At 41.5% G+C, this 26,598-nt stretch overlaps 1 protein-coding gene across 2 annotated transcripts in view; it reads right to left on the minus strand.

Annotated features, from left to right (window-relative positions):
* Positions 1-6,305: 6,305 nt before the first annotated feature.
* Positions 6,306-26,598, minus strand: part of LOC144500325 (transforming acidic coiled-coil-containing protein 3-like) — a 69,870-nt gene continuing 49,577 nt past the window's right edge. For both annotated transcript variants that reach the window (XM_078223060.1, XM_078223050.1), the window contains exons 12-17: positions 17,189-17,265; positions 17,040-17,083; positions 16,696-16,856; positions 13,280-13,386; positions 11,375-11,495; positions 6,306-7,794 (exon numbers count right to left, since the gene is read on the minus strand). In XM_078223060.1, coding sequence (XP_078079186.1) covers positions 7,729-7,794; positions 11,375-11,495; positions 13,280-13,386; positions 16,696-16,856; positions 17,040-17,083; positions 17,189-17,265 — 576 coding nt within the window. In that variant the 3' untranslated portion in view covers positions 6,306-7,728. The remainder of the gene's footprint in view (positions 7,795-11,374; positions 11,496-13,279; positions 13,387-16,695; positions 16,857-17,039; positions 17,084-17,188; positions 17,266-26,598) is intronic.

Below are 26,598 nucleotides of genomic sequence, written 5' to 3' on the forward strand. Positions count from 1 at the left end.
TTAGCATGGCCAATGTATCTAACCAGCACGTCTTTCACACTATGGGAGGAAACTCGAGAACCCAGAGGAAACCCACGCAGACACAGAGAAAACATACAGACTTTGTACAGACAGTGACCCAAGCCGGGAATCGAACCTGGGTTCTTGCCACTGTGAGGCAGCAGTGCTAACCAGTATGCCATCCTAGAAAGAGTAGTGCTGGAAAAAAAGAGGCATCCTGTAGAAGCTTTTCATCTTGCAGTCAACAGGACAGCTGCAAGAATTTCAAAAGGAACAACAAGGGGAGAAACTAAGTCAGTTAGGGTTATATATTCATTGGGGTTTACAAGTGTGAAAGGGGATCTCATAGAAACTTCTGGAATTCTAACTGGATTAGACAAGATAGATTTAGAAAGAATGTTCCCAATGGTGGGGAGTCCAGAACTAGAGGTCATAGTTTGAGGACAAGGGGTAAACCTTTTACCTTTTCGCATTCCAACCATTATCTTGCAATTGTGCCTTTGTCTATATATGCCATGCTTGTGAAACCTACCTCACCACTCACCTGATGAAGGAGCAGCACTCCGAAAGCTCGTGATTCCAAATAAACCTGTTAGACTTTAACCTGGTGTTGTGAGACTTCTTAATAAACCTTTTAGGACAGAGATTAGGAGAAATTTCTTCACCCAGAAGATGGTGAATGTCATAGAAATCATAGAAACCCTACAGTGCAGAAGGAGGCCATTCGGCCCATCGAGTCTGCACCGACCACAATCCCACCCAGGCCCTACCCCCATATATTTACCCGCTAATCCCACTAACCTACGCATCTCAGGACTCTAAGGGGCAATTTTTAACCTGGCCAATCAACCTAACCCGCACATCTTTGGACTGTGTGGAATTCACTACCACAGAAAATAGTTGGGGCCAAAATGTTGTCTGATTTCAAGAAGAAATTAGATATAGCTCTTGGGGCTAAAGGGATCAAGGGATATGGGGGGATATAAGGGCATTTAAATGGTCATTGGATAAACATATGGATGATATTGGAATAGTGTAGGTTAGATGGGCTTTAGATTGGTTTCACAGGTCGGCGCAACATCAAGGGCCGAAGGGCCTGTACTGCGCTGTTGTGTTCTATGAAAAGGTGTGATCAGTGTATTGAATTTGATGATCAGCCATGATCATCATGAATGGTGGTGCAGGCTCGAAGGACTGAATGGCCTCCTCCTGTTCCTATTTCCTATGTATGTTTCTTTGTATGTAACAACGATTTATGCAGCATGAGAAACATTGGTTGGCATTTTGGGACTGAGGCACTGGGCTCTGCCATCACTGGGGACTGAGGTACTGGGCTCTGCCATCACTGGGGATGAGGATATTTTTGGTGAGACCACATTTGGAATATTGTGTGCAGTTCTGGTCACCTCACTATAAGAAGGATGTGGAAGCGCTGGAAAGAGTGCAGAGGAGATTTACCAGGATGCTGCCTGGTTTGGAGGGTAGGTCATATGAGGAAAGGTTGAGGGAGCTAGGGCTGTTCTCTCTGGAGCGGAGGAGGCTGAGGGGAGACTTAATAGAGGTGTATAAAATGATGAAGGGGATAGATAGAGTGAACGTTCAAAGACTATTTCCTCGGGTGGATGGAGCTATTACAAGGGGGCATAACTATAGGGTTCATGGTGGGAGATATAGGAAGGATATCAGAGGTAGGTTCTTTACGCAGAGAATGGTTGGGGTGTGGAATGGACTGCCTGCAGTGATAGTGGAGTCAGACACTTTAGGAACATTTAAGCGGTTATTGGATAGGCACATGGAGCACACCAGGATGATAGGGAGTGGGATAGCTTGATCTTGGTTTCAGATAAAGCTCGGCACAACATCGTGGGCCGAAGGGCCTGTTCTGTGCTGTACTGTTCTATGTTCTATGTTCTATGTAACCTCCTCCTCCAGTTAGTTGTTTAATTGTCCACCACCATTCATAATTGAATGTGGTCAGACTACAGAGTTTTGATCGGATTTGTTGGTTATGGAATCTCTTGGCTCCAAATATAACATGCTGCTTCTGCTCTTTAGCATGCATATAGTCAAGCGTTGTGTCTTCACCACGTTGGTACCAATTCTTTTGGTACGCCTGGTACTGTTCCTCTACTCTTCAATAAGCTAGGGTTGATTTCCTAGCTTAATGTTAATGATAGGGTGAAGAATTGGTTACAGTTTGTGGCTAAATATAGTTCTGCAGATAGTCCACAATGCGTCATGAATGCCCAGTATTTTGCTGCTAGATGTTCTGAATCTATCCCATTTAGCACACTGGTATTGCACCCAACAAATTGGATGATAGCCTCAATGTGATGATGAAACTTCATATCCATAAGGATTCCTACCAGTACTGCCATGTACACATTCATCTGTAACAGGCAGATTGGTGAGGAAAGGTCAAGTAAGTTTTTCCCCTCTGGTTGGTTCCTTACCACATGCCGCAGGCCTAGACTGGCAAGTATGTACACTAGTGAGCTCAGTCAGTAATGGTGCTACAAAATTACTTTTGGCAATTGTGGATTGAGTTGCTGTTGTAGGAATGGAGGGTTAAGAAGGGAGGCAATGCGGGAGAAAGGTGGGGGTTGGTGAGAGTGTTGCTTGGAGGAGGGAGGGAGAGGGTGAGAGTCAGCAGGCAGGTATGGGGGAGGTGGAAGAGTGGCTCCAGGTGCAGCCCTCTGCCCATGTGCATAGCGTGGATCCAAGGCATGGTACATTGGGGAAACTATGCAGACGCTGCCACAACGGATGAATGAATACCGCTCAACAATCACCAGGCAAGACTGTTCTCTTCCTGTTGGGGAGCACTTCAGCGGTCACGGGCATTCGGCCTTTGATATTCGGGTAAGTGTTCTCCAAGGCGGCCTTCACGACACACGACGGTGCAGAGTCGCTGAGCAGAAACTGATAGCCAAGTTCCACACACATGAGGACGGCCTCAACCGGGATATTGGGTTCATATCACACTATCTGTAATCCCCACAGCTTGCCTGGACCTGCAGAGTCTCACTCACTGTCCTGTCTGGAGACAATACACATCTCTTTAACCTGTCTTAATGCTCTCTCCACTCACATTGTTTGTATCTTAAAGATTTGATTAGATCTAAGTATTCGCACTCCAACCATTATTCTGTAAATTGAGTTTGTGTCTTTATATGCCCTGTTTGTGAACAGAATTCCCACTCACCTGAAGAAGGGGCTTAAGGCTCTGAAAGCTTGTGGCTTTTGCTACCAAATAAACCTGTTGGACTTTAACCTGGTGTTGTTAAACTTAACATGTGCATGGCAGCACAGAAAGCACACCCAGCTTTCCAGGAACAAGCGCAGAACCTATAAACCAATTTCTGCCACTGATCTCCAGGGTGCAAGGGCAGACAGGCCCACTGCCATCTGTAACTTTGTAGCACCACTATGGGTTAGGGTTAGATTAACCAGAGTACATTGTGCCCTTGCGACCCTCTGTTTCTTTCAAGTGGTGTTAAACATGGAGTACTAAATCATCGGCTGAGGGCGGATGATAGCTGGTAATCAGTAGGAAATTTCTTTTCCCATGTTTGACCTGATGCCATGGGATTCAGAATCTATGTTGAGGACTCCCATACGCAATTCCTCCCAACTGTATTGCCACCTTAGGTGTCTTTTTAATGGGACAGGACAAGTTCAGAGATATAATGGAAGTATCTGGGACATCAGCTGCAGGGTATGATTCCCCAAGTATGATTACACAAGACTAAACTGGTATGTGGAATAACTCTTCCAATTTTGGCATGAGCCCCTAAATGCTAATGAGGAAGACTTTGCAGGGTCAACAGGGCAGAGTGTACCTTTTGTTATTTCCGGTGCCTAGGTCAAAGCCAGGTGGTCTATCCAGATTTTTTCTTTGACGCTCTGGCAGCTGCTTTAGATAATCCAATCACTCACTAGGCCACAAGATATTTTCTAAATGATGAATAGCTAGAAACAGTGGAAGTCTAAAACTTGGATTCAGGCAAGATTTTCTGTACTTGGGCCAATGACATTTTAATAAACAGCTAAACAAACACTGACTTATAAATCAAGACGACTAAAATACAATTGGTTATGCTACACCTCAAAAACCGTGGATCAACTCGACCTCGGTCTTTTCTCCTTGGAGAGACGTAGGATGAGAGGAGACCTAATAGAGGTATATAAGATGTTGAGAGGCATAGATCGGGTGGACTCTGAGGCTTTTTCCCAGGGTGGAAATGGCTGTTACAAGAGGACACAGGTTTAAGGTGCTGGGGGGTAGGTACAGGGGAAATGTTTGGGGGAAGTTTTTCCACAGAGGGTGGTGGGCGAGTGGAATCAGCTGCCGTCAGTGGTGGTGGGGACAAACTCAATAGGGTCTTTTAAGAGACTCCTGGATGAGTACATGGGACTTAATAGGATGGAGGGTTATAGGTAGGCCTAAAAGGTAGGGATATGTTCGGCACAACTTGTGGGGCCGAAGGGCCTGTTTTGTGCTGTAGTTTTTCTATGTTTCTATACCACTTAGAGTTATGAGCATAGTCCTGGGCACTACATCATCATGGGTCTTTATGGGAAATAAGACAGATTTTCGTGATGCCTGGGAGAGAGATGGGGGTTGGGGGGGGGGGGGGGGGGGGGGGGGGGGGGGGGGAGGAGAAATGGACTTAACTCAATGGTATTAGGAAACACTTGCGGTTAGAACTCTTCTACAAATAGCGACTGATCAGATTTGTCACAAGTATTAATATAGTGAGAAGTATTGTTTCTTGTGTGCTTGGTCCCTTGCGAGGGAGCTCAGTCTTTTCTCCTTGGAGAGACGAAGGATGAGAGGTGACCTGATAGAGGTGTACAAGATGTTGAGAGGTATAGATCGGGTGGATTCTCGGAGGCTTTTTCCCCAGGGTTGAAACGACTGCTACGAGAGGACACAGGTTTACAGTGCTGGGGAGTAGGTACAGAGGAGATGTCAGGGGTAAGTTTTTCACTCAGCGGGTGGTGGGTGAGTGGAATCGGCTGCTGTCAGTGGTGGTGGAGGCAAACTCGATAGGGTCTTTTAAGAGACTTCTGGATGAGTATATGGGACTTAATAGGATGAGGGTTATAGGTAAGCCTATATATAAGCCGAGGTTGACTGGCACAACTTGTGGGCTGAAGGGCCTGTTTGTGCTGTATTTTTCTATGTTCTATTAAAAGCAGACCATTCATAGAGAAGGAAATGAGAGAGTGCAGAACGTAGTGTTACAAACATAGCTAGGGTACAGAGAAAGATAATGCAAGGTAGGTCCATTCAAAAATCTAACAACAGCAGAGAAGCTGCTCTCGAGTCGGTTGGTACATGACCTCAGACTTTTGTATCTTTTTCCCCAATGGAAGAAGGTGGAAGAGAGAATGTCTGGGGTCCTTAATTATGCTGGTTGCTTTGCTGAGGCAGCAGGAAGTGTAGACAGAGACAATGGATGATGGTTAGGCTACATTCACAACCTTTTGTAGTTTCTTGTGGTCTTGAGCAGAGCAGGAGCCATACCAAGCTTGTGATACAACCAGAAAGAATGGTTTCTATGGTGCATCTGTAAAAGTTGGACAGTCATAGCTGATATGCCAAATTTCCTGTCTTTAATTTAAGATCCATTGGTCAACCAAAAGCTTGACTTGGGCAAAAGGAGGTATGTGAAGTTAGTTTGGAAATTAGCCATGATTGCATTGAGGGACAGCAGAGTCTCAAGAGCTAGCTGTTCTACTCTTACCCTGGTGGAGACTAGTGTCAGTAGAAATTAGGGAGGTGGCAAAAATAATCTTGAAAAGGTTTTCATAATTCTTGTTTGCAGCTGCAGGGGTCAGTAAACAAAAAGAAATGCCAGATAACTGGGAAATGAGTCAGAAACCAGTAAAAGAAAAAAGTCAAGATCAGAAGTCACTGCTGAGAAAGGATGAAAACATGTCCAACAACTTTTTCAAAAAGTTAATTTGTAGGTCCTTGCAAGAGTGTGGGGCTAATGAGATATTAGATAGAATTGCCTTCCTGTACTCACTATTGCTTAGCTGAGACTCTTTTGGGGTTTTGAGAATTGGAAATGCAACAAATGTATTGCCTTTAATGTAATTCTAGTTATATTATAAATTGTATTATCTTACTCCATTGACAATATTACCAATGTGGATTGGAGATACAGAAAATACCCCAGATATGAATCAGGGAGCAAATGGAGGGAAGATTAAAGATTAAGTTAGTCTAATCAAAGTCTATAAATTCAATGCAAACCCAAAATATTACAAAGATTAGAAGAGTGAACAGAAGTACATTTGAGATCTTAAACTTTTTATTCAAAGAAATATACATACAAAAAATCCAATAGCTAAAGCAATAAAAGAAATGTTAAATCAGTGATCAATATTGCTGAAGCTTTTCACTCAGTAAAAAAAGAATGCCACATTTCAAACAATCACAGCAATTTATATTACAGGAGAAAAGGGTGCCAATTGATTGGCTGAGGTGTTGTCATGAAGAAAGCAACAGGAAACTATAGACTCCCCTTGCTTCTGGGTAATTAAAGGCAAGGTTTGAACATACTACTTTTGCTGGCAAAGAGTAGGTCCGTGTGTACGAATTTGTCACTTCGAGCAAATGAAAATGAACCATGTTAAGAGATTGGTTATTAATTACCACTCAGGGTTGTTCAACAAATGCTGTCTAATCACAATCATTGGCCAAATGTTTTGATTCAGGTTTTGCAAGCACAGGTTGGTTACGTTGTGTACACTTATTGCAAACAGCTACAAGAACACATTTGATTTGATCAGCCAATTGTTGGGATTTCTGATGTCAAAGTAGTTATAGTACTAAGATGAATAAATGGCTAGGGCCCCAGCATGTGGAGTTACAAGAATTCCAACATATGTAGCAGCCGTAGCCATTTGCTCACCTTGCATGTTGAATGCAAGAATAGAGCACAAAGCTATCTGGATCATTGTTTACCATGTATTGCATAAAAATGGGCCAAAAGTCACTTTCAGACCTGAAAAGTAGCGAGTTATAACCTCAAATTACCCCCAAAAAGCAACAAATGCATGCAGGGGCAACAAGTGTTATTTTCACTAATAGGATGCTGCCAGTCCAAAACATTTCACCTTCCACACAATATTGTATGAATCTCAGTGCTAGTGTGGTGCCAGATATATAAGCGATTGCCCCAATAAATGGCTAGTTAAATCAAATCATTGTGATTATTTGAAATTTGGCACACTTGCATTTGTCCTGATCACCAGCTTTGTTCTTTTCAGCAATATTCCAAGTTCTGCATTGCCACACGATTGTACTGCTAAATTGGAACAAATAAAGCCTTCCCAGCATAGGCTTTATTGCAAGGGAGTTCAAATGAGCATTGCATCTAGTTAAATATCTAATCACAAATGTTACAAGATTCTAAATATTCAGATCACTTAATACTCCAGGTGTTTTCTAACTACTCAAAAATTTAACAGTGGTTTAAAGGGGGAAATTTTAAAGCTACTTAATTGCCAACATTAATGAGGGAGGTTAAATTTGGGACTTGATCAGGATATCACAAATGTTACCATAAAATTCTGCACACATGGTGTATTTCTAATATTCAACTTTATTTAGCTCTAGAAACATAATATATTCAAGTTATACATAAAAAAGCAGAAAGTGAGTTCAAAGGACAGGACGTTAGTTTTTACAAGTCTGAAGAGAAAAAAAAATCAGATCTTTTCCATCTTGGAAATTAGCTCATCACAGATTTTTGATAGTTCCACATTTTCTTTAGTCTGCAAAAAAGAGACAAAATTAAAGTTTAGTATATTGCAAAATGGCAGATTAGTTCCCCACCACCCTTAAGAGTACAAATTTCTTCATAAGATATAGCAGAACTAGGCCATTTGGCTCAGAGTCTGCTCTGCCATTTCAGTGAGATCAGACTGATATCATCCTCAACACTTTCCGGTCTTATCCCCATCTTTCATTCTTAGTTCAGCTCAAACATACTTAGCAACCCAGCCTCTGCAGTAAAGAATTCCAAATTCATTACCTTGCAAGAAGAAATTCCTCAATTTACATCTAATTATCACTCATCTTTCAATTATAAAAATTATACAGATTAACAGAAATAGTTTCCCCATAAATGCCCAACTTAGATTAAGATTTCTCTCTACAAATTGCACATTCAAGATGTGCAAGCTTAGCATTCTGGTTGTTATGATGGTAGCTATCAACTGCTGAACAGCTCATTAGAAATCTTTAGTAGGCAGTTAGTTATCAGCTCCACTGATAGAAGACTGAATGCAAGGGCAACAGGGTCATTTCCTTAAAAAGTGAACTATCGTCTTTACAAAATAATCCTATAGTTACTGATACTGAAATTTAGTAAGAAGTCCAAATTGTGTGTTACAATGGAATCAGAATTAATCCAGGCTTCTGGGTTACTATTTCAATAACATTTACCATGACAGCAATACTAAAACCAGCTACATAATTTGGATCTTTCCCCAAGATCTATTTCAATTTCTTAGCAGGCTATCAGAGCATCAGTGCTAATCACATCAATTTGCTCCCTTTACCACAAAAGCATCAGCATTTTGGCCTATTATCAGGAGCACGAGTTCAGCATTTCATCAGAGGGGTGACATGGTGACACAGTGGTCAGCACTGCTGTCTCAGAGCCAGGGACTGGAGTTCAATTCCAGCCTTTGGTCACTGTCTGTGTGGAGTATGCACATTCGCCCTGTGTTTGTGTGGGTTTCCTCCCACAATCCAAAGATGTGCGGGTTAGATTGGTTGGCCTTGCTAAATTGACCCTACAGGCAGATTAGCAGGGTAAATATGTGGCGTTATGGGGATAGGGCCTGGGTGGGATTGTGGTCGGTGCAGACTTGATGGGATGAATGGCCTCCTTCTGCACTGGAGGGATTCTATGAAAAATTGTATTTTCCCAGTGTTTACTCCCCCCAAAAGACATTAAGTGATAGCCGCAGCTCCAGGAATCACCTGGGTGTTACACAACACCTTACTGATGCAAACTTAAGCCTTTAGAAATATACACAAATACAGATCAACCACCTGCCCTGGTCCCTCCATGCCGATGCTATAGTTAAGAAAGCCCACCAACACCTCTATTTTCTCAGGAGATGAAGGAAATTTGACATGTCCGCTACAACTCTCACCAACATCTGCAGATGCATCATAGAAAGCATTCTTTTTGGTTGCATCACAAGCTTGGTATGGCTCCTGCTCTGTCCAAGACCTCAAGAATTACAATGGGCTTCATTCATGACCCTGTCTTTCAAACCAGCCTTCCATCCATTGACTATCTACACTTCCCGCTGCCTCGGAAAAGCAGCCAGCATAATTAAGGACCCCACACACCCCGGACACACTCTTCCACCTTCTTCCGTTGGGAAAAAGATACAAAAGTCTGAGGACACGTACCAACTGACTCAAGAACAGCTTCTTCTCTGCTGCTGTCAGATTTTGACTGGACCTATCTTGCATTAAGTTGATCTTTCTCTACACCCTGGCTATGACTAACATTATATTCTGCACTCTCTCCTTTCCTTCTCCGTGTATGGTATGCTTTGTTTGTAAAGCACACGAGAAACAATACTTTTCACTGTATTCTAACGTGACAATAAATCAAATCTCACCTGGAAAGTCTTCAAATCATAACTACAGGTTGAAAGTTTTCACAGTGGGCTGCAGATAACATGATCTTTTTGTTTTTGACTATTCACAAATTGTCAACTGAACCTAATTTTATATTATGGGGCTAAACAGAAGAATGACCCTTCTTGCAAGGGCTAACCATTACACTGCAGCAAAAACTTTCCAGCTTGCACCTTTGAACTTAGATTTCTGTCCCGAAAACTGATATGACAGATAAAATTACAATGTTGGACATTTCTACCAGATAACAAAATTACAATGAACACTTCTACAGAAACTGGATTAATCTGCCTGATATATGGACCCTGTTTATATGAATTGCCAAAGGACATTTGCTCAAGTTGTCCAAGAGACTGATAGGTAAAGATTAATTATTGATAATAATGCCCATTTCCGTGGTGTGATCTGGAACCTTAGTGGCTGTCACCTTGTGGCAGAAGAGGATCTAGAGTACTCGATGAGAATTTGATGCATTTTAAAATCCATATGAAAATGTTCACATTACTGAACCAGACTTGGGTCCAAAAAGTTATTCATCCTTTGCATGTTAATCAGACTGCAAGAAAGATTTTCATCAGAAGTAGTTTGTGGCCAAAATTATGTAAATGGGGCAGGGATAGGGAGAGCAAAGAAACTCTAACCACAAGGCAGTAAACTGTAGAGAAAAGAAAAATCACAACTTGGACTATAGCCTAAAGCCAAACCAAGAGAATAGATTAGCAACAGCACTCTGCCAGTACAAAAATATCCAAATACCGATTTTCACAGTAACTTCATTGCAGTGTTTATGTAAGCCTACTTATGACACTAATAATTAAACTTTAAAGAGGAAGCAGAAAGTGTAGGTGCTACCTTGAGAAAGTTACAAAATGGCTCCTCCTATTGTCATTTCATTAGGGGGGTGGGGGGGAAAGAAAGAAAGAGACTCTTAAAACGAGTTTCATGCCGGAAATATTTCCCCAAGTATCTGAAGAGGTACATCTACAAATGGAATGAAACAGTCTGTATTGTTAGGGCCCTGGACCAGAATCCTAAATTACATTAGGAAGTCAGACTAGACCAAAAGTTTTCTATTTTGGCATAAACGTGAGGATAGGATGCTTCACTCTAGGAGTAATTCCTGCGACAAATTAGGGACATCTTTTATAGCAAAAGAAAATTTGATAAGTTTAACTACAACAAAAGCAGCAGCTTAATTATTACCCATTTGAACAATATTTAAACATGAAAACAACCACTGTTTGAGCTCCAAAAAGTAACATTCTTCTCAGATTTAAAAACCATTTTAAATAGTTAGCAACCATAAACACACTTGCCATAAAGGGGAGATTTTGAGGAGAGTAGCTTGCGGACTTGTCTTTAAACTAAACCACAGCCAGAATTAAAAAACGATCCTTCCCTCTGCTACAAATGTAGCTCCTCCCATTAACTCACATCACCACATGACCCTGCATACCTAAACCCATCTTCTATTCCTTTAATCCAAAACCCCAGGAGACCTTTTGTCAAAGTCCATTAGCGGTCTAAGTAACACTACATAGCTAAAATAAGTATGATCACACTTTGCACTACTAAAATGGGACAAATAAATGTATCTGAGCTGCATTTCCTCCAGAACTGAACTTTAAAACAGCCCCCTTAAACTAAAAAAAAAGCAATAGCACACTATCACAATAATAATCAACTTGCCTTTTCTTCCAGACTCCTTTCCAAGGAATTGGCTTTCATTTGCTCCTTGCGTAGATGAGCCTGGAGAGCAGCAATCTCTGCCTTGTATTTGTTACGTACTTGCGCTATCTCTTCATTTGCTCTTAAGAGGTCACAGATATCAACATTAACAAACGTCATTACAAAACTCCAATGTTACAAGCCTTACAGATCAGTATCCACATTACAGCAGTAAGCCTGTATTACTAGGAACTAGAGTTTGCTAGCTATTTCATTAGATCATAGCCAATTACTCACCTTGATCCATATCCCTCAATAAAAAAAATCTATTGAGATCAATTGACAGTATCCAAAACCAAGGGAAATGGAGCAAGTTCACCTTCCACTTCTGAGAAAATGTTTCGATTTCACTAACCCATCAAGACCCCACATTTTCACTGGGGACATTCGTTTCCCCTAGCTGAGGGGTTAATTACCAGGGGCATAGATTTAAGGCGATTGGTAGAAGGATTAGAGGAGACACAAGCTTGTTCACCCAGAGAGTGTGGTGGGTTTCTGAGATTCACTGTCCAAGTTGGTGATTGAAGCCAAAATGCTCAATTCCTTTTATAAAAGTATTTGGGGGGTAGTAATCCAGGGACCCATAGTAATGGACTTGGGCTTGAATCACACCACGGCAGACAGTAAAATTTGAATTCAACAAAAATCTGGAATTAAAAGTCTAACATGAAACCATAGTCAATTGTTGTAAAAACCCATCAGGTTCACTAATGTTCTTTAAGGAACAAAGTCTGTCATCCTTGCTTGGTCTGGCCTCCGATTCCAGATCCACAGCAATGTGGTTGTCTCAGGGATGACCAATAAATGCTGGTCCACCCAGCAACATTCACATCCCATGAACAAATTATTGAAAAGTCAGGCTACAGACCAAGTGCTGGAAAATGGGATTAAAATGAGCAGCTAATTTCTTTTTTGGCTGGCAGACACGATGGGCTGAATGGTCTCTTTCTGCATCGAAACTATGGTATTCACTAGAATTTAAATGAATCAAGAGGGTATGTCATTGAAGTGTATGAGATTCTGACAAGGCTGGATAGACTAGATGTAGGAACGTTGTTTCCTCTGGGTGGGTTGCTGGAAGGTCAGTCAGTCCTAAATGGCCTACTCCCATCCTGAGATGAGCAGAAACTTCTTCAGAGGTGGTGAACCTGTGGAATTCTCTACCACAGAAGGATGTAGAGGCCACATCAATGAATATATTCAAGGAAATGGATTTCTAGGCACTAAAGGTATCAAGGAGTACAGAGAGCGTGGGAGTGTGGTATTGTTAGAGGATCAGCCATGATCATATTGAATGACAGAGCAGGCTCCTATCTTCTATGCGTTCGTGTGTTTGGTGTCTGAGCTACCTTATGAACTGTTACAGTCCATGTGGCAAAGATATATCCAGTGCAGTTAGGCAAGGGAATTCTTGTATTAGTTTGTGACTTGCTATGTCATTGCAGAGGGCAATTATCAACAGCAATGCAGTTTTATTTGCTGTTTAAGGTATTGATAGGAATGGTGGGAAAATTGCACACCTTCCATTTCAGACAGAATAAAGCTCAAGCTATACTGGCAGATTATGGAATGTTTTGCAGTGGGAGACGCTCAGGTTTTCCACCAGTCATCAAGGTTTGCTGAGTGTGATTGGGGGTGCGTGCGTGTGCATGCATGCACGTGTGAAGAAAGAGGGATAATGTTTCTCAAATGTCGGTTAAGAACAGATTAAAAGCATCTCCTGAAGTGGCAGATGTAACCTACTGTGGTACCCAATTCATTCTCAATTTTCTTCTTAGTGGACATTTAATAGCAGATTGTTAACTGTGGACCAAAAATGACTTGCTCAATAAAATGTCAAGTCAATAAAACCACCAAAATACTCACTGATTCAATTTTTCTTCAGCATGAACTTTCAGAGCCCGATACCTTTGCTCGTCCTTTTGAATCCTTGCAAGATAATCCTGAGCACATTTCTTCAGGGACTCTTCATTCTGAACAAAGTAATGAAGTGTGATTTTTGTATCATTAATTGCAATTAATCATTTGACCCACCTATTAGTGATACCATGTGTAATTCCTACACATTTGGGCACAGTCACAAAAAAAAAACTGATTGAAAAAAAAGGTGGTAGCTAGAAAACGTGATTGCAGTTGGAAAAAGACAGCAATGGAATTCTGGGTTTTTATTTATGGGGCACTGAAAAGCGATTTATGACTGACATTCATGATACTAGTTAGGCCACAGTTAGGAGTATTATGAACATGTGGTTATTGGATGTCAATCATCTCAATGCCAGAACATCTCTGCAGAGTTCTTCAGGATGACGTTTTGATAAGGTCTTAGCTTCAGCTACTATAATACCCTCCCCTCCATCACAAGGTCAGAAGAGGGGGATTTTCACTGATGATTGCTGTGTTCAGTCCCATTTGCAACTTCTCAAACTGAAGCATGCCACGCAGTACAGAGACAACATTCGGGCTTGGACTGATGCAACAAGGAAGATTTGTATCTCAAGTGTAGGCAATGACCACTCCCAACAATCAATACCATAGCTGAATTCCCACCAAATCATCCTGGGGATTACCATTGACTCAAAACAACTGGACCAGCACAATTACTGTGGCCACAAAAACAGGCAAGACAGAATTTGTGGCAATAAACACTTCATGACTCGATGCCTATACATCGACTAGGCACAAACAGGACTGCAATTGAATATGGCCTGCTAGCCTAGATGAGTATAGCTCTAACACAACTAGCATAACAGTATCCTGGACTAAAGCTGCACTCTTGATTTGTACCCCATCAACTACATAGAACATAGAACAGTACAGCACAGAACAGGCCCTTCAGCCCACGATGTTGTGCTGAGCTTTATCTGAAACCAAGATCAAGCTATCCCACTCCCTATCATCAAAGAACAAAGAACAGTACAGCACAGGAAACAGGCCCTTCGGCCCTCCAAGCCTGTGCCGCTCCTTGGTCCAACTATCCTGGTGTGCTCCATGTGCCTATCCAATAACCGCTTAAATGTTCCTAAAGTGTCTGACTCCACTATCACTGCAGGCAGTCCATTCCACACCCCAACCACTCTCTGCGTAAAGAACCTACCTCTGATATCCTTCCTATATCTCCCACCATGAACCCTATAGTTATGTCCCCTTGTCATAGCTCCATCCACCCGAGGAAATAGTCTTTGAACGTTCACTCTATCTATCCCCTTCATCATTTTAGAAACCTCTATTAAGTCTCCTCTCAGCCTCCTCCACTCCAAAGAGAACAGCCCCAGCTCCCTCAACCTTTCCTCATAAGACCTACCCTCCAAACCAGGTAGCATCCTGGTAAATCTCCTCTGCACTCTTTCCAGCGCTCCCACATCCTCCTTATAGTGAGGTGACCAGAACTGCACACAATATTCCAAATGTGGTCTCACCAAGGTCCTGTACAGTTGCAGCATAACCCCACGGCTCTTAAACTCCAACCCCCTGTTAATAAAAGCTAACACACTATAGGCCTTCTTCACAGCTCTATCCACTTGAGTGGCAACCTTTAGAGATCTGTGGATATGGACCCCAAGATCTCTCTGTTCCTCCAGTCTTCAGAACCCTACCTTTGACCCTGTAATCCACATTTAAATTAGTCCTACCAAAATGAATCACCTCACATTTATCAGAGTACCTGAAACATTCAGTCCCTCCACAAGATTATTTGAATAGAAACAATGTGCAGAGGTACAGGGAAAAGGCATGGTAATGGCGCTACATCACAATACTTGTTTGGGGATGCGGCGCAGACACAGTGGGCCAAATGCCTTCCTTCTGTATATTAGCCACAAGATGCACTAAGCTGCCAAGCCTCCTTTTATAGCAACTTCCAAATGCACCACTTGGTGTTCCACGTCTCGCTCTCTTACCTGCAAGTCACCCCAGCCCCACACCAGACCATCCTGACTTCTTGCTATTCTTTTTTGTCACTGGGTTCAAAATCCTGAAATTCCATTCCCAACAGTACTGGTTCTATCTACATCAGTTCAAGGTGGCATACTCCACCTTCAAGGATACTTGGTGATGGCCTAATATTGCCACCAATATTCAGTCCATGAAGATTTTTTTTTTTTAAAGTGAGGTGACGTCCCTGGTCTTCTATTCTGCCCCATCTCCTTTCCAACTATACAATTCCGTACATGTCTACCTTGCATTATTCTGAAGAATCATTTATATCCAAAACGTCAATTGTTTCTCTCCACAGATGTTGCTAGACCTGCTGAGTTTATCCAGCATTTTCTATTTACATTGAAGACTGACACTTGTGGGAGGTGCCTGTCTCAGAGTCAGAGGTTTACAGCATGGAAACAGGCCCTTTGGCCCACCTTGTCCATGCCACCCTCTTTTTAAAACCCCTAAACTAATCCCAATTTCCTGCATTTGGCCCATATCCCTCTATACCCATGTAACTGTATAAACGCTTTTTAAAAGACAAAATTGTAGCCGCCTCTACTACTGCCGCTGGCAGCTTGTTCCAGGCACTCATCACCCTCTGCATGAAAAAATTGCCCCTCTGGACCCTTTTGTATCTCTCCCCTTAAACTATTTCAATTCCCATCAACCTTCTATATTCAGCTTGATTTTATGATGCATTATTCACCTGATGTGTCAAAAAGATTACATTTCCTGCTTAATCTTAATCTCAGTCATTCAGGGAACTCTGAATCAGTTTGCCCTACCTTTCCCCTATGTAGGGATATACCTCACTTATGCTGGAAGTCAGCCCAAGTTTTGCCTGCTAATCTTTGCATCCAATTTATCTGGGCCAGATCCATTTGTGCCCAACTGAAGATGGCTTTCTATCGGTTTTTTTTTCTGGATTGCTGCTTGTCCACAGCCAATTTAATTCACTGTCCCTTAAAATGTTCCCCATTAACATTGGAGCCATCTCATTCCCAAGAACTAGATCAAGCAGTGCCTTTTTGATTGGACTGGGACTGGAAATAAGCTGTAGAAAATCCTCCTGAACACATTCTAGGAACTTTAATCCCTCATGTAAATTCAACCAATTTTCAATTTAAGATTGGCTTAATTTGCTGCCCAAGATCTTTGCAATCCTATTAACATTGACAGATACATGAATAGGCAGGGAATAGAGGGATATGGACTGCAGAGGCAAAAAGGTATTTAGTATAGAAAGACATCATGTGCCGGCACAGGCTTGGTGGGCCAAAGGGCTTGTTTCCTGTGCTGTACTTTTCTTTGATAATGGATGTGGCAGCATAAAGGCATTAAATTATTTGAAATAGACTTGCCTTTTTATAACCCTCAATTGTTTCCTTCTGTTTTTCAAATCGTTTAAACACCTCAGAAAATGATTTTTCAATTGAGTTTAGCTCCTTTAAGGCTTGCTGCTTTTCTTCTGTTGCTTTCTCCAGCTCTGCCTTGGCCAATTCACTCTTCTTGCCAGATTCCTCTAAATTCAAAGAGAATTTATGAAAATGCTAATTCTAGGCTATTTAGATCAACCATTTATACACAAACAGCTTTCCAAAAGTAGCAGCATCGTAAATTTGCAAGTTAATTTTGACAAAGATTGGAACTGAAAAAAAGAGGAATCTAAGCAGAATCTGGAAGTGTCTAAAACATTAGAACTCACCCATCATTTGAAAGGTCACTTCAGAATATTCATTAACAATTTTTCTAGGAGATAATGTACAAAATTGTTAGCCCTCAAAATATTGCTTAAATGTGTTTCCAATGTCTAAAATTACAGGCAAACATTTCATAAATGAGAAAATTTCTTACTTCATTTCTGCACACTGTGCCAGGCTTTCCTCATACTTCTGTTTCCATTCCAAAGTTATGGCTTCCTGACAAGAAACCTATGAAAAATGTATTTATTAAGTGGATCCAAAATGGCAGAAAACAAATTTATAAAGCACATGAACAAATCCAAAAACTTTCAACCTGCTACAGCAACTGAAAGGTGAAAGCATCCCAAATACAACACCATCCAGTCATGAGCACAGATGTACAAATCTCCAAAGGATTACATTTGTTCCTCTGATGTGAATTTGAGCAAGAGTATTGGAGAGGTTGAAAAGGTACTTCAAGTGCAATCTGAATGAGGTAGAAACATGACCCATCAAGACTGCTTCACTATTCAGTGAGATCATGGTTGCTCTGCAACCAAACTTCATATGCTCAACTTAGTCAATAGGCTGGAGGAATATGGAGCAAACCATTATCAATTTAAAATGAACACATTATCTGACGTCAATTGCGATTAGTGGAATGTGAAGGGTTTCCTAATATTACTCCTGAAAGGAGTGCCTCGAATTTTTAGATTATGCACCCTAGTTCTAGACTCAACTAGAAAATAATAGGGCAATTTCCCTCTCCATCTACAGTCATCCCTAATGACGTCTGCAGTTAGGTTATCACTCCTCAACTTTTGAATTCCAACAACCACCTTAGCTACAAGGCAACATTAGGCATCTTTAACTCCATAATATAGGACAGACAGAATAATTACTTGATATTAGAATAGGCAAATATAATTTTCACCCTGGTTCACTTGGCCCAATATCTAGGTCAGGAAGCTGTGGGTTTAACCATACATAGGTTTGAGATTTTCTCACGTTGATTTTAATATTGTCAGCCACTGTGCCTTAGATATAGATGTTAAGAAATGGCTTGTATATATTAACCATTAAAACAGGACAAAATTTCCTACGCCCACTTCTAAAAAAGGCAAAGAAAGTAAAACTGGTTCAAAAGTTTTGAAGAAATAGGGCAGAAAGAGAGAATGACAAAGGGGTACTTTAGGGGGCTGAGGCGAAAGGCTGGAGGAGATTGCAAAGATAATACAAGGTTATGGAGAAATTTTAAAGCCAAAAATAAATTTGAGAATGTCTATTTAGGCCAGCATGAATAGGGTGATGGTAAACAAGATAGCCAGAGTGCTTGTCAAAAGACTATAGATTACCAGTTAGTAACTTTAAAATAAGGTCAGACTAGAGGGCAATAAAAAGGACCATTAAATAATACCACAAGGCCAACACTGATGAACTGCTCGCCAGTGTCTTCACTCTAGTTGTCATTAAAAGAATGACCAGTCAATAACAGCAATGACTCAAACACCCTATGAAATGGGCTAGCAAGCCACTTGAAAGGGAAATTAGGGATGGGCAACAAATACTGGTTTTAGTGACCAACATCCCATGAAAGATCAAATTTTAAAAAACTATATACAAAGATTGCAGTGTAGAGATATTGTAAAAGCAAAAAATTTTATTCATCCATAGGTTTGGTGGTGGGAAATGCTAGCAAGGTTCGCATTATTCCCTATCCACTATTGTACTCAAGACAGAGGTCCCTTCTTGAATTCCGGATGGATTACAATTGAGGCTTTAAAGTGCTTGGTAGGTCATTTGAGTCAACTACACTGCTGTGGATTTGAAGTCAGACAAACCAAACAGGTGAGGATGGCAGGTTTCCTTCCCAAAAGAACAGTGAATTAGACAAGTTGTTAATTTCCAAGAAACATGCCCACTTGTTTCAGATTTAATTAAATTTAAATTCAGAAGTGCTGTGGGGGGATCTGCATTCAGATACTAGTGTAATAACAACCAATCTCCAGGATCTAGAGATAGAATATTTTTTTAAAAGGTGCGATTGCGTAAAATTAAGGTACTGGACTAGAAAATCTGGGTCTACCCAAGTGCAAGCTCAAGTATTTAAAATGATACAAATGGATTATATTGTGCATGTGGACAGACCATTCGAACCAAATAGGTTAGGGATGGGGCATCATGCAGATGTCAGGAAGCTTTCCTGCTACATAGAGTTTTGATGGTTGGAATAAACTCGAATGCAGATTTGTTGCTGCAATAGTCAAGTTAACAAGCAAATCCTTTGCTGTGGCTAATATAGTTGTATAAAGGGGTAGGTCATGTACTCCATGGGTCACGAATGCAATTTTTCTAATTGTGAAGCTGGTATTGTCTAGTCTAAACAGTGAACTCCCAAATTGTTCAAGTTCTCTCGTTGCTGAAGCTTTTTGTTTAGCACCCAGGACATAATGCAAGAATGGCAAATATTAAAGTGAATGATATTATGATTTGGACACTCAGTAGATTAGGGATGGCTGGAGATGGAGAGGGAAATTGCCCTATTATTTTCTAGTTGAGTATAGAGCTAGGGTGCATAATCTAAAAATTAGAGGCACTCCTTTCAGGAGTAATATTAGGAAACCCTTCACGTTCCACTAATCGCAATTGACATCAGATAATGTGTTCATTTTAAGTTGATAATGGTTTGCTCCATATTCCTCCACATCTACTGGTTCCCCCTTGTCAACTCTACCAGTTACATCTTCAAAGCATTCCAACAGATTTATCAAGCATGATTTCCCCTTCATAAACCATGCTGACTCTGTCTGATCCTGCCACTGACTTTTGTCATCTCAAAATGATTTCTCCAAATCATCTCCTGAAATACCAACTTCTTCAGTCCTTTGTGTTGTGAATATCACTATGGAAGATTTTGTTGAATTTGATTTGCCTGATGATTGTGCGTTTCTTACTATATCATGTGAGAATGACGCAGAATTAGTTCCAAGAGAAGTAGTATCTACTGAGAGTCCAAATCATAATTCTAGGAGCAAGGACAGCTAAGTTCCAGAATGTCGTATACAACCAAAGAGGAACAGAAGTTCTCCTGATTGACTCTTATTGACTGTATCATGATTAATGGTGCATAGTACTGTGTCTGGAGTTTTATTGATCCAATGTATATCATAGCATGATGACCACAGAAGTAAAGGGAGAGGGATGTTATATATTTTAATGGTTGCATGGTTGTTTTAAGAGTTGATCATATGATTTAATGGTGCTGTTATTTGAGTGTTTCATAGGCTCCTGCTTTTAGTCTCAGTTTGCACTCTGTATGGAAGGAGGTAATAATGGCACATTTGAAAAATCATAATCTAATCAAGCAGAGTCAGCATGGCTTCATGAAAGGGAAATTGTATCTGACTAATTTATTGGAGTTTAAGGAAGTTTCAACCAGAGTGGAAAGAGGGAAACCAGTAGACGTGTTGTATTTCAACTTTGAGCTGGCGTTCAACCAAGGTACCTCATAAAATGTTGAGTCATAAGAGAAGAGCTCATGGTGTTGAAGATAACATGTTTTCATGGATAGAGAGTTGGCTAATGGGCAGGAAAGAGGGAGTGGGGATAAGGGGTTCTTTTTCACGTTGGCAGCCTGTAACCAGCATTCCACAGGGATCAATGTTGGGAATGCAATGGTTTCCAATATATATTAATGACTTGGAGGAAGGAAGCAAATTTACTCTAACCAAATTTTCAGATCACACAAAAATAGGTGGAAAGGCAAGTCATAAAAACATAGAAGATAGGAGTAGAAGGAGGCCATTTGGCCCTTTGAGCCTGCTCCACCATTCATTAGGATCATGGCTGATCATCCAACTCAATAGCCTAATCCTGCTTTCTCCTCATAACCTTTGATCCCGTTCGCCCCAAGTGCTAAATCCAGCCGCCTCTTGAATGAATTCAATATTTTGGCATCAACTGAATTCCACAGGCTCACCACTCTTTGGGTGAAGAAATGTCTTGGTCTACCCTGAATCCTCAGCCTGTGACTCCTGAACTCCCCCCGCATCGGGAACATCCTCCCTGCATCTACCCTGTTTAATCCTGTTGGAATTTTCTAAGTCTCTATGAGATTCCCCCCTCATTCATCTGAACTCCAACGGAAACAATCCTAACATAGCCAATCTCTCCTCATACATCAGTCCCACCATCCCTAGAATCAGCCTGGTAATCCTTCACTGCACTCCCGAGAGCAAGAACATCCTTCCTCAGGAAAGGAGACCAAAACTGCACACAATACTCTAGGTGTGGCCTCACTAAGACCCTGTATTATTGCAACAACACATCCCTACTCCTGTACTCAAAACCTCTCGCAATGAAGGCAAACATGCCATTTGCCACCTGCTGCACCTGCATGCTTACCTTCAGAGACTGGTGCACAAGGACACCCAGGTCCCGCTGCACACTCCCCTCTCCCAATTTACAGCCATTCAGGTAGTAATCTGCCTTTTGTTTTTGCTTCCAAAGTGAATAACCTCACCTATCCAAATTATACTGCATCTACCATTGATTAGCCCACTCACCCAACCTGTCCAGATCATTCTGAAGGATTTCTGCATCCTCGTCACAGTTCACCCTCCCACCCAACCTGGTGTCATCTGCAAACTTTGAGATGCTACATTTCATTCCCTCATCTAAATCATTAATATATATTGTGAATAGTTGGGGTCCCAGCACCGATCCCTGTGACACCACACTAGTTACTGCCTACCAATTTGAAAAGCACCCATTAATTCCTACTCTTTGCTTCCTCTCTGCTAACCAGCTTTCTATCCATCTCAATACACTTCCCCTAATCTCATGCGCTTTAATCTTGCATGATAATCTCTTGTGCGGGACTTTGTCAAATGCGTTCTGAAAGTCCAAATATACCACATCTACTGGTTCCCCCTTGTCAACTCTACCAGTTACATCTTCAAAGCATTCCAACAGATTTATCAAGCATGATTTCCTCTTCATAAACCATGCTGACTGTCTGATCCTGCCACTGCTTTCTAAATGCTCTGCTATAAAGTCCTTGATAATGGATTTGAGAATTTTCTCCACTACTGATGTTAAGCTTATTGGTCTATAATTCCCTGTTTTCTCTCCACCTCCCTTTTTGAATATTGGAGTGAAATTCGCTACCCTCCAATCTGCAGGGACTGTTCCAGAGTCTATGGAATCCTGGAAGATGATCAATGACCAATGCATCCACTATTTCTAGAGCCACTTCCTTAAGTAGTCTGGGATCTAGATTATCAGGCCCTGGGGATTTATCCACCTTCAATCCCACCAATTTTCCCAGGATCATTTCTCTACTCATATTGATCTCCCTCAGTTCTTCCCTCATTAAATCTTGCATTCTCCAACATTTCTGGTATTTGATTTGTGTCCTCTTTTGTGAAGATAGAACCAAAGTTTGTATTCAGTTGCTCAGCCATTTCTTTGTCCCCTATTGTACATTCCCCTGTTTCTGGCTGTAGGGGACCTACATTTGTCTTCACCAACCTCTTTCACTTCACCTTTCTATAGAAACTCTTAGTGTCAGTCTTTATGTTCCCTGCAAGCTTACTTTTGTACTGTACATTTTCCCTTCTTAATCAATCCGTTGGCCCTTCTTTGTTGAATTCTAAACTGCTCCTCAGACCTATTGTTTTTCTTGCCCAATCTGTATGCTTCTTCTTTGGATTGGATACTCTTTCTAATTTCCTTTGTAAGCCATGGATTGGCCCTCTTACCCATTTTGCCTTTATGCCAGACAGGAATAAACAGTTGCTGCAGTTCCCTCATGCATTCCTTGAATGGTTTTCCAATGTCTATCCACTGTCATTCCTTTAAGTAACTCTCCCCAATCTATCAAGGCCAACTCACAGAAGTCATGAGAGAGATACAAACAAACAGTCAGTTGATAGGTTAAGTATGTAAGGCAAAAAAATGGCAAATGGTCTATAATGTGGGAACATGTGAAGTTGTTCATTTTGGAAGGGAGAACAATGGAAAAAAAACTGCAGAAAGCTGCAAAACAAAAGGACTTGGGGGTACTTGTGCACAAAACACAAAGTTAGCATTTTGATGCAGCAGGTAATCAGGAAGGCTAATAGAAACATAGAAGCATAGAAAATACGTGCAGGAGTAGGCCATTTGGCCCTTCAGGCCTGCACCACTATTCAATATGATCATGGCTGATCATGCACTCTCAGTATCCCACTCTTGCTCTCTCTACATACCTCTTGATCCCTTTAGCCACAAGGGCCAGGTTCAGCTCCCTCGTGAACATATCTCATGAACTGGCCCCAACAGCTTTGTGGTAGAGAATTCCATGGGTTCACAACTCTGAGTGAAGAAGTTCTTCATCTCAGTCCTGAATGGCTTACCCTTTATTCTTAGACTGTGAACACTGGTTCTGGACTTTCCCAACATCGGGAGCATTCTTCCCACATCTTGTCTGTCCCGTCCCATCAGGATTTTATATGTTTTTGTGAGATCCCCTCATTCTTCTAATGAAATGTTGGCCCTTATTTCAAGGAGTTTGAGTATAAGAGTAGGGAAATCTTGCTGCAACTGTACGAGGTATTGGTGAGACCACATCTGGAGTACTGTGAGCAGTTTTGGGCTCTTATTCAAGGAAAGATATTATTTCATTGGAAGCTGTTCAAAGAAGTTCATGTGGATGATCCCTGGTATGGAGGGATTATCGAATGTGGGGCCGGAGAAAGTGGCTGAGGTACTTAATGAATACGTTGCATTAATATTCACAAAAGGAGAACAAAGAACAACAAAGAACAGTACAGCACAGGAACAGGCCCTTTGGCCCTCCAAGCCTACACTGATCACATTGTCCTAACTAGTCCAACTGCTTGTATCTCTCTATTCCCCATCTGTTCATATATCTATCCAGACAAATCTTAAATGTCGCTGACATATCTGCCTCAACCACCTCACTTGGCAGTACATTCCAGGACCCCACCACTGTTAAAAAAACTTCCCCCGCACACCTCTACTGAACTTTTCCCCCTTACCTTGAACTTGTGCCCCCTTGTAATTTTCATTTCTGCCCTGGGAAAAATCTTCCAACTGTTCACCCTATCTATACCCCTCATAATTTTATAAACTTCTATCAGGTCACCCCTCAGCCTTTGTCTTTCCAGGGAGAACAATCCCAGTTTATTCAATCTCTTCTCATAGTTAATACTCTCCATACCAGGCAACATCCTGGTAAATGTTGTCTGTACTCTCCCCAAAGCCGCCTCATCCTTCTGGTAGTGTGGTGTCCAGAATTGGACACAGTATTCCAATGTGGCCTAACCAACGTTTCATACAACTGTAACATAATTTGCCAACGTTTATACTCGATGCCCTAACCAATGGAGGCAAGCATGCCATATGCTTTCTTCACCATCTTTTCCACCTGTGCTGCCTGTGGACCTGCACACTCCAATCTGTGTCTGTGCTCCTGATGGTTCTGCCATTTATTTTATAGCTCCCACCTGAATTGGATCTACCAAAATGCATTACCTCGCATTTGTTCAGATTAAATTCCATCTGCCATTTCTCCACCCAATTTTTCCAGCCTATCTACATCCTGCTGTACTCTCTGGCAATCTTCATCACTACCCGTAACTCCGGCAATCCTGGTATCATCTGCAAACTTGCTAATCAGACCAGCTACGTTTTCTTCCAAGTCATTTGTACATATTACAAGCAGCAGAGGTCCCAGCACTGATCCCTGTGGAACACCACTAGTTACAGACCACCATTCAGAAAAATACCCTTCCACTGCTACCACCTGTCTACTATGGCCAAGCCAGTTCTGAACCCATCTAACTAATTCACACCTGATCCCATGTGCTTCAATCTTTTGCACAAGCCTGCCATGAGGGATCTTGTCAAATGCTTTACCAAAGTCCATGTAGACAACATCCATGGCCTTTCCCTTGACAATCACTTTTGTCACCTCCTCAAAAAACTCAATTAGATTCATGAGACATGACCTCCCTCATATAGAACCATACTGCCTGTCACTAGAAGACCATTTAGTTCCAAATGTGGTATAGATTCTATCTCCAAGAATCTTCTCCAACAATTTCACTATCACTGACGTCAAGCTCACTGGTCTATAATTATCCAGTTATCCTTACTACCCTTCCTAAATAACGGGACAACATTGGCTATCCTCCAATCCTCACCGGTGGCCAACAAGGAAACAAAGATTTCTGTTAGAGGCCCAGCAATTTCATCTCTTGTCTCCATCTGGGATGTATGCCATCTGGCCCTGGGATTTTGTCTATGTTAATGCTTTTTAATACTTTCTCCCTTGTAATGGTGACTTGCTCTAAAGTGTGTACATATCTCTGAGACACTACCAATCAACATGTCTCTCTCCTTTGTGAATACCGATGCAAAGTATTCATTAAGGATTTCACCCACTTCCTTTAGTTCTATGCATAATTTCCCTCCTTTATCCGAGAGCGGACCAACTCTTTCTCTAGCTACCCTCTTTTTCCTAATATATGTATAAAATGCCTTGGAATTCTCCTTAATCCTATCTGCCAAGGACATTGTGTGACCCTTTTTACCCTCCTAACTCACTGTTTGATCTCCTTTCTACTTACCCTGTATTCTTCAAGTGCTTCATCTGTTTTTAGTTGCCTACACCTCATGTATGCATCCTTTTTCTTTTTGACTAGATTCGTAATTTCCCTGGTCCTCCACGGTTCCCGAATCCTACCTTTCCTGTCCTTCCTTTACACAGGCATATGCCTGTCCTGCACTCCGACCAACTGCTCGTTAAAAGACTCCCACATGCCAAATGTGGATTTGCCCTCAACAGCCTCTCCCAAACAGCCGCCAAATCCTTTTTAATCCGTTTGTAGTTAGCCTTCTCCCAATTTAGCACTTAACCCAAGGACAACACTCTTCCTTTCCCATGAGCATCCGAAAGCTTATGGAATTGTGGTCACTGTTCACCACATGTTGCCCCACTGCAAGTTTGATCACCTGGCCAGGCTCATTCCCTGGTACTAGGTCCAGTCGGACTATCCACATATTGTTCCAAAAAACCTTCCTGGAAACACTTAAATTCCTCACCATCCGGACCCCCAGCTCTATGGGATTTCCAGTCAATATGAGGAAAATTAACATCTCCCACTACAACAACCCTATTATTTCTATATCTGAGCAGAATCTGCTTACATATCCATTCTTCAACTTCCCGTGGGCTGTTGGGAGGCCTGTAATACACCCCCATCATAATGACTGCCCCCTTCCTGTTTGAGCTCTACCCAGTGTCTTATTATATGATGTCTTTCCTCTGTACAGCTATAATATGTTCCCTAACCAGTATTGCAACTCCCCCACCTCTTTTACCTTCTCCTCCGTCTTGCCTAAAGCACTTACATCCCGGAATATTTAGCTGCCAGTCCTGTCCCATTTTTTAAACAAAGTCTCCGTTACCACAACCACATCCAAGTTTTGTGCATGAATTAAGGCTCTAAGTTAATCTGTTTTATCTATTATACTCCTTGCATTGAAGCAGATGCACTCCAGGCCCACTGAGTT

This window comes from Mustelus asterias, chromosome 1 (assembly GCF_964213995.1).
Source record: "Mustelus asterias chromosome 1, sMusAst1.hap1.1, whole genome shotgun sequence".
NCBI classification, from domain to species: domain Eukaryota; kingdom Metazoa; phylum Chordata; class Chondrichthyes; order Carcharhiniformes; family Triakidae; genus Mustelus; species Mustelus asterias.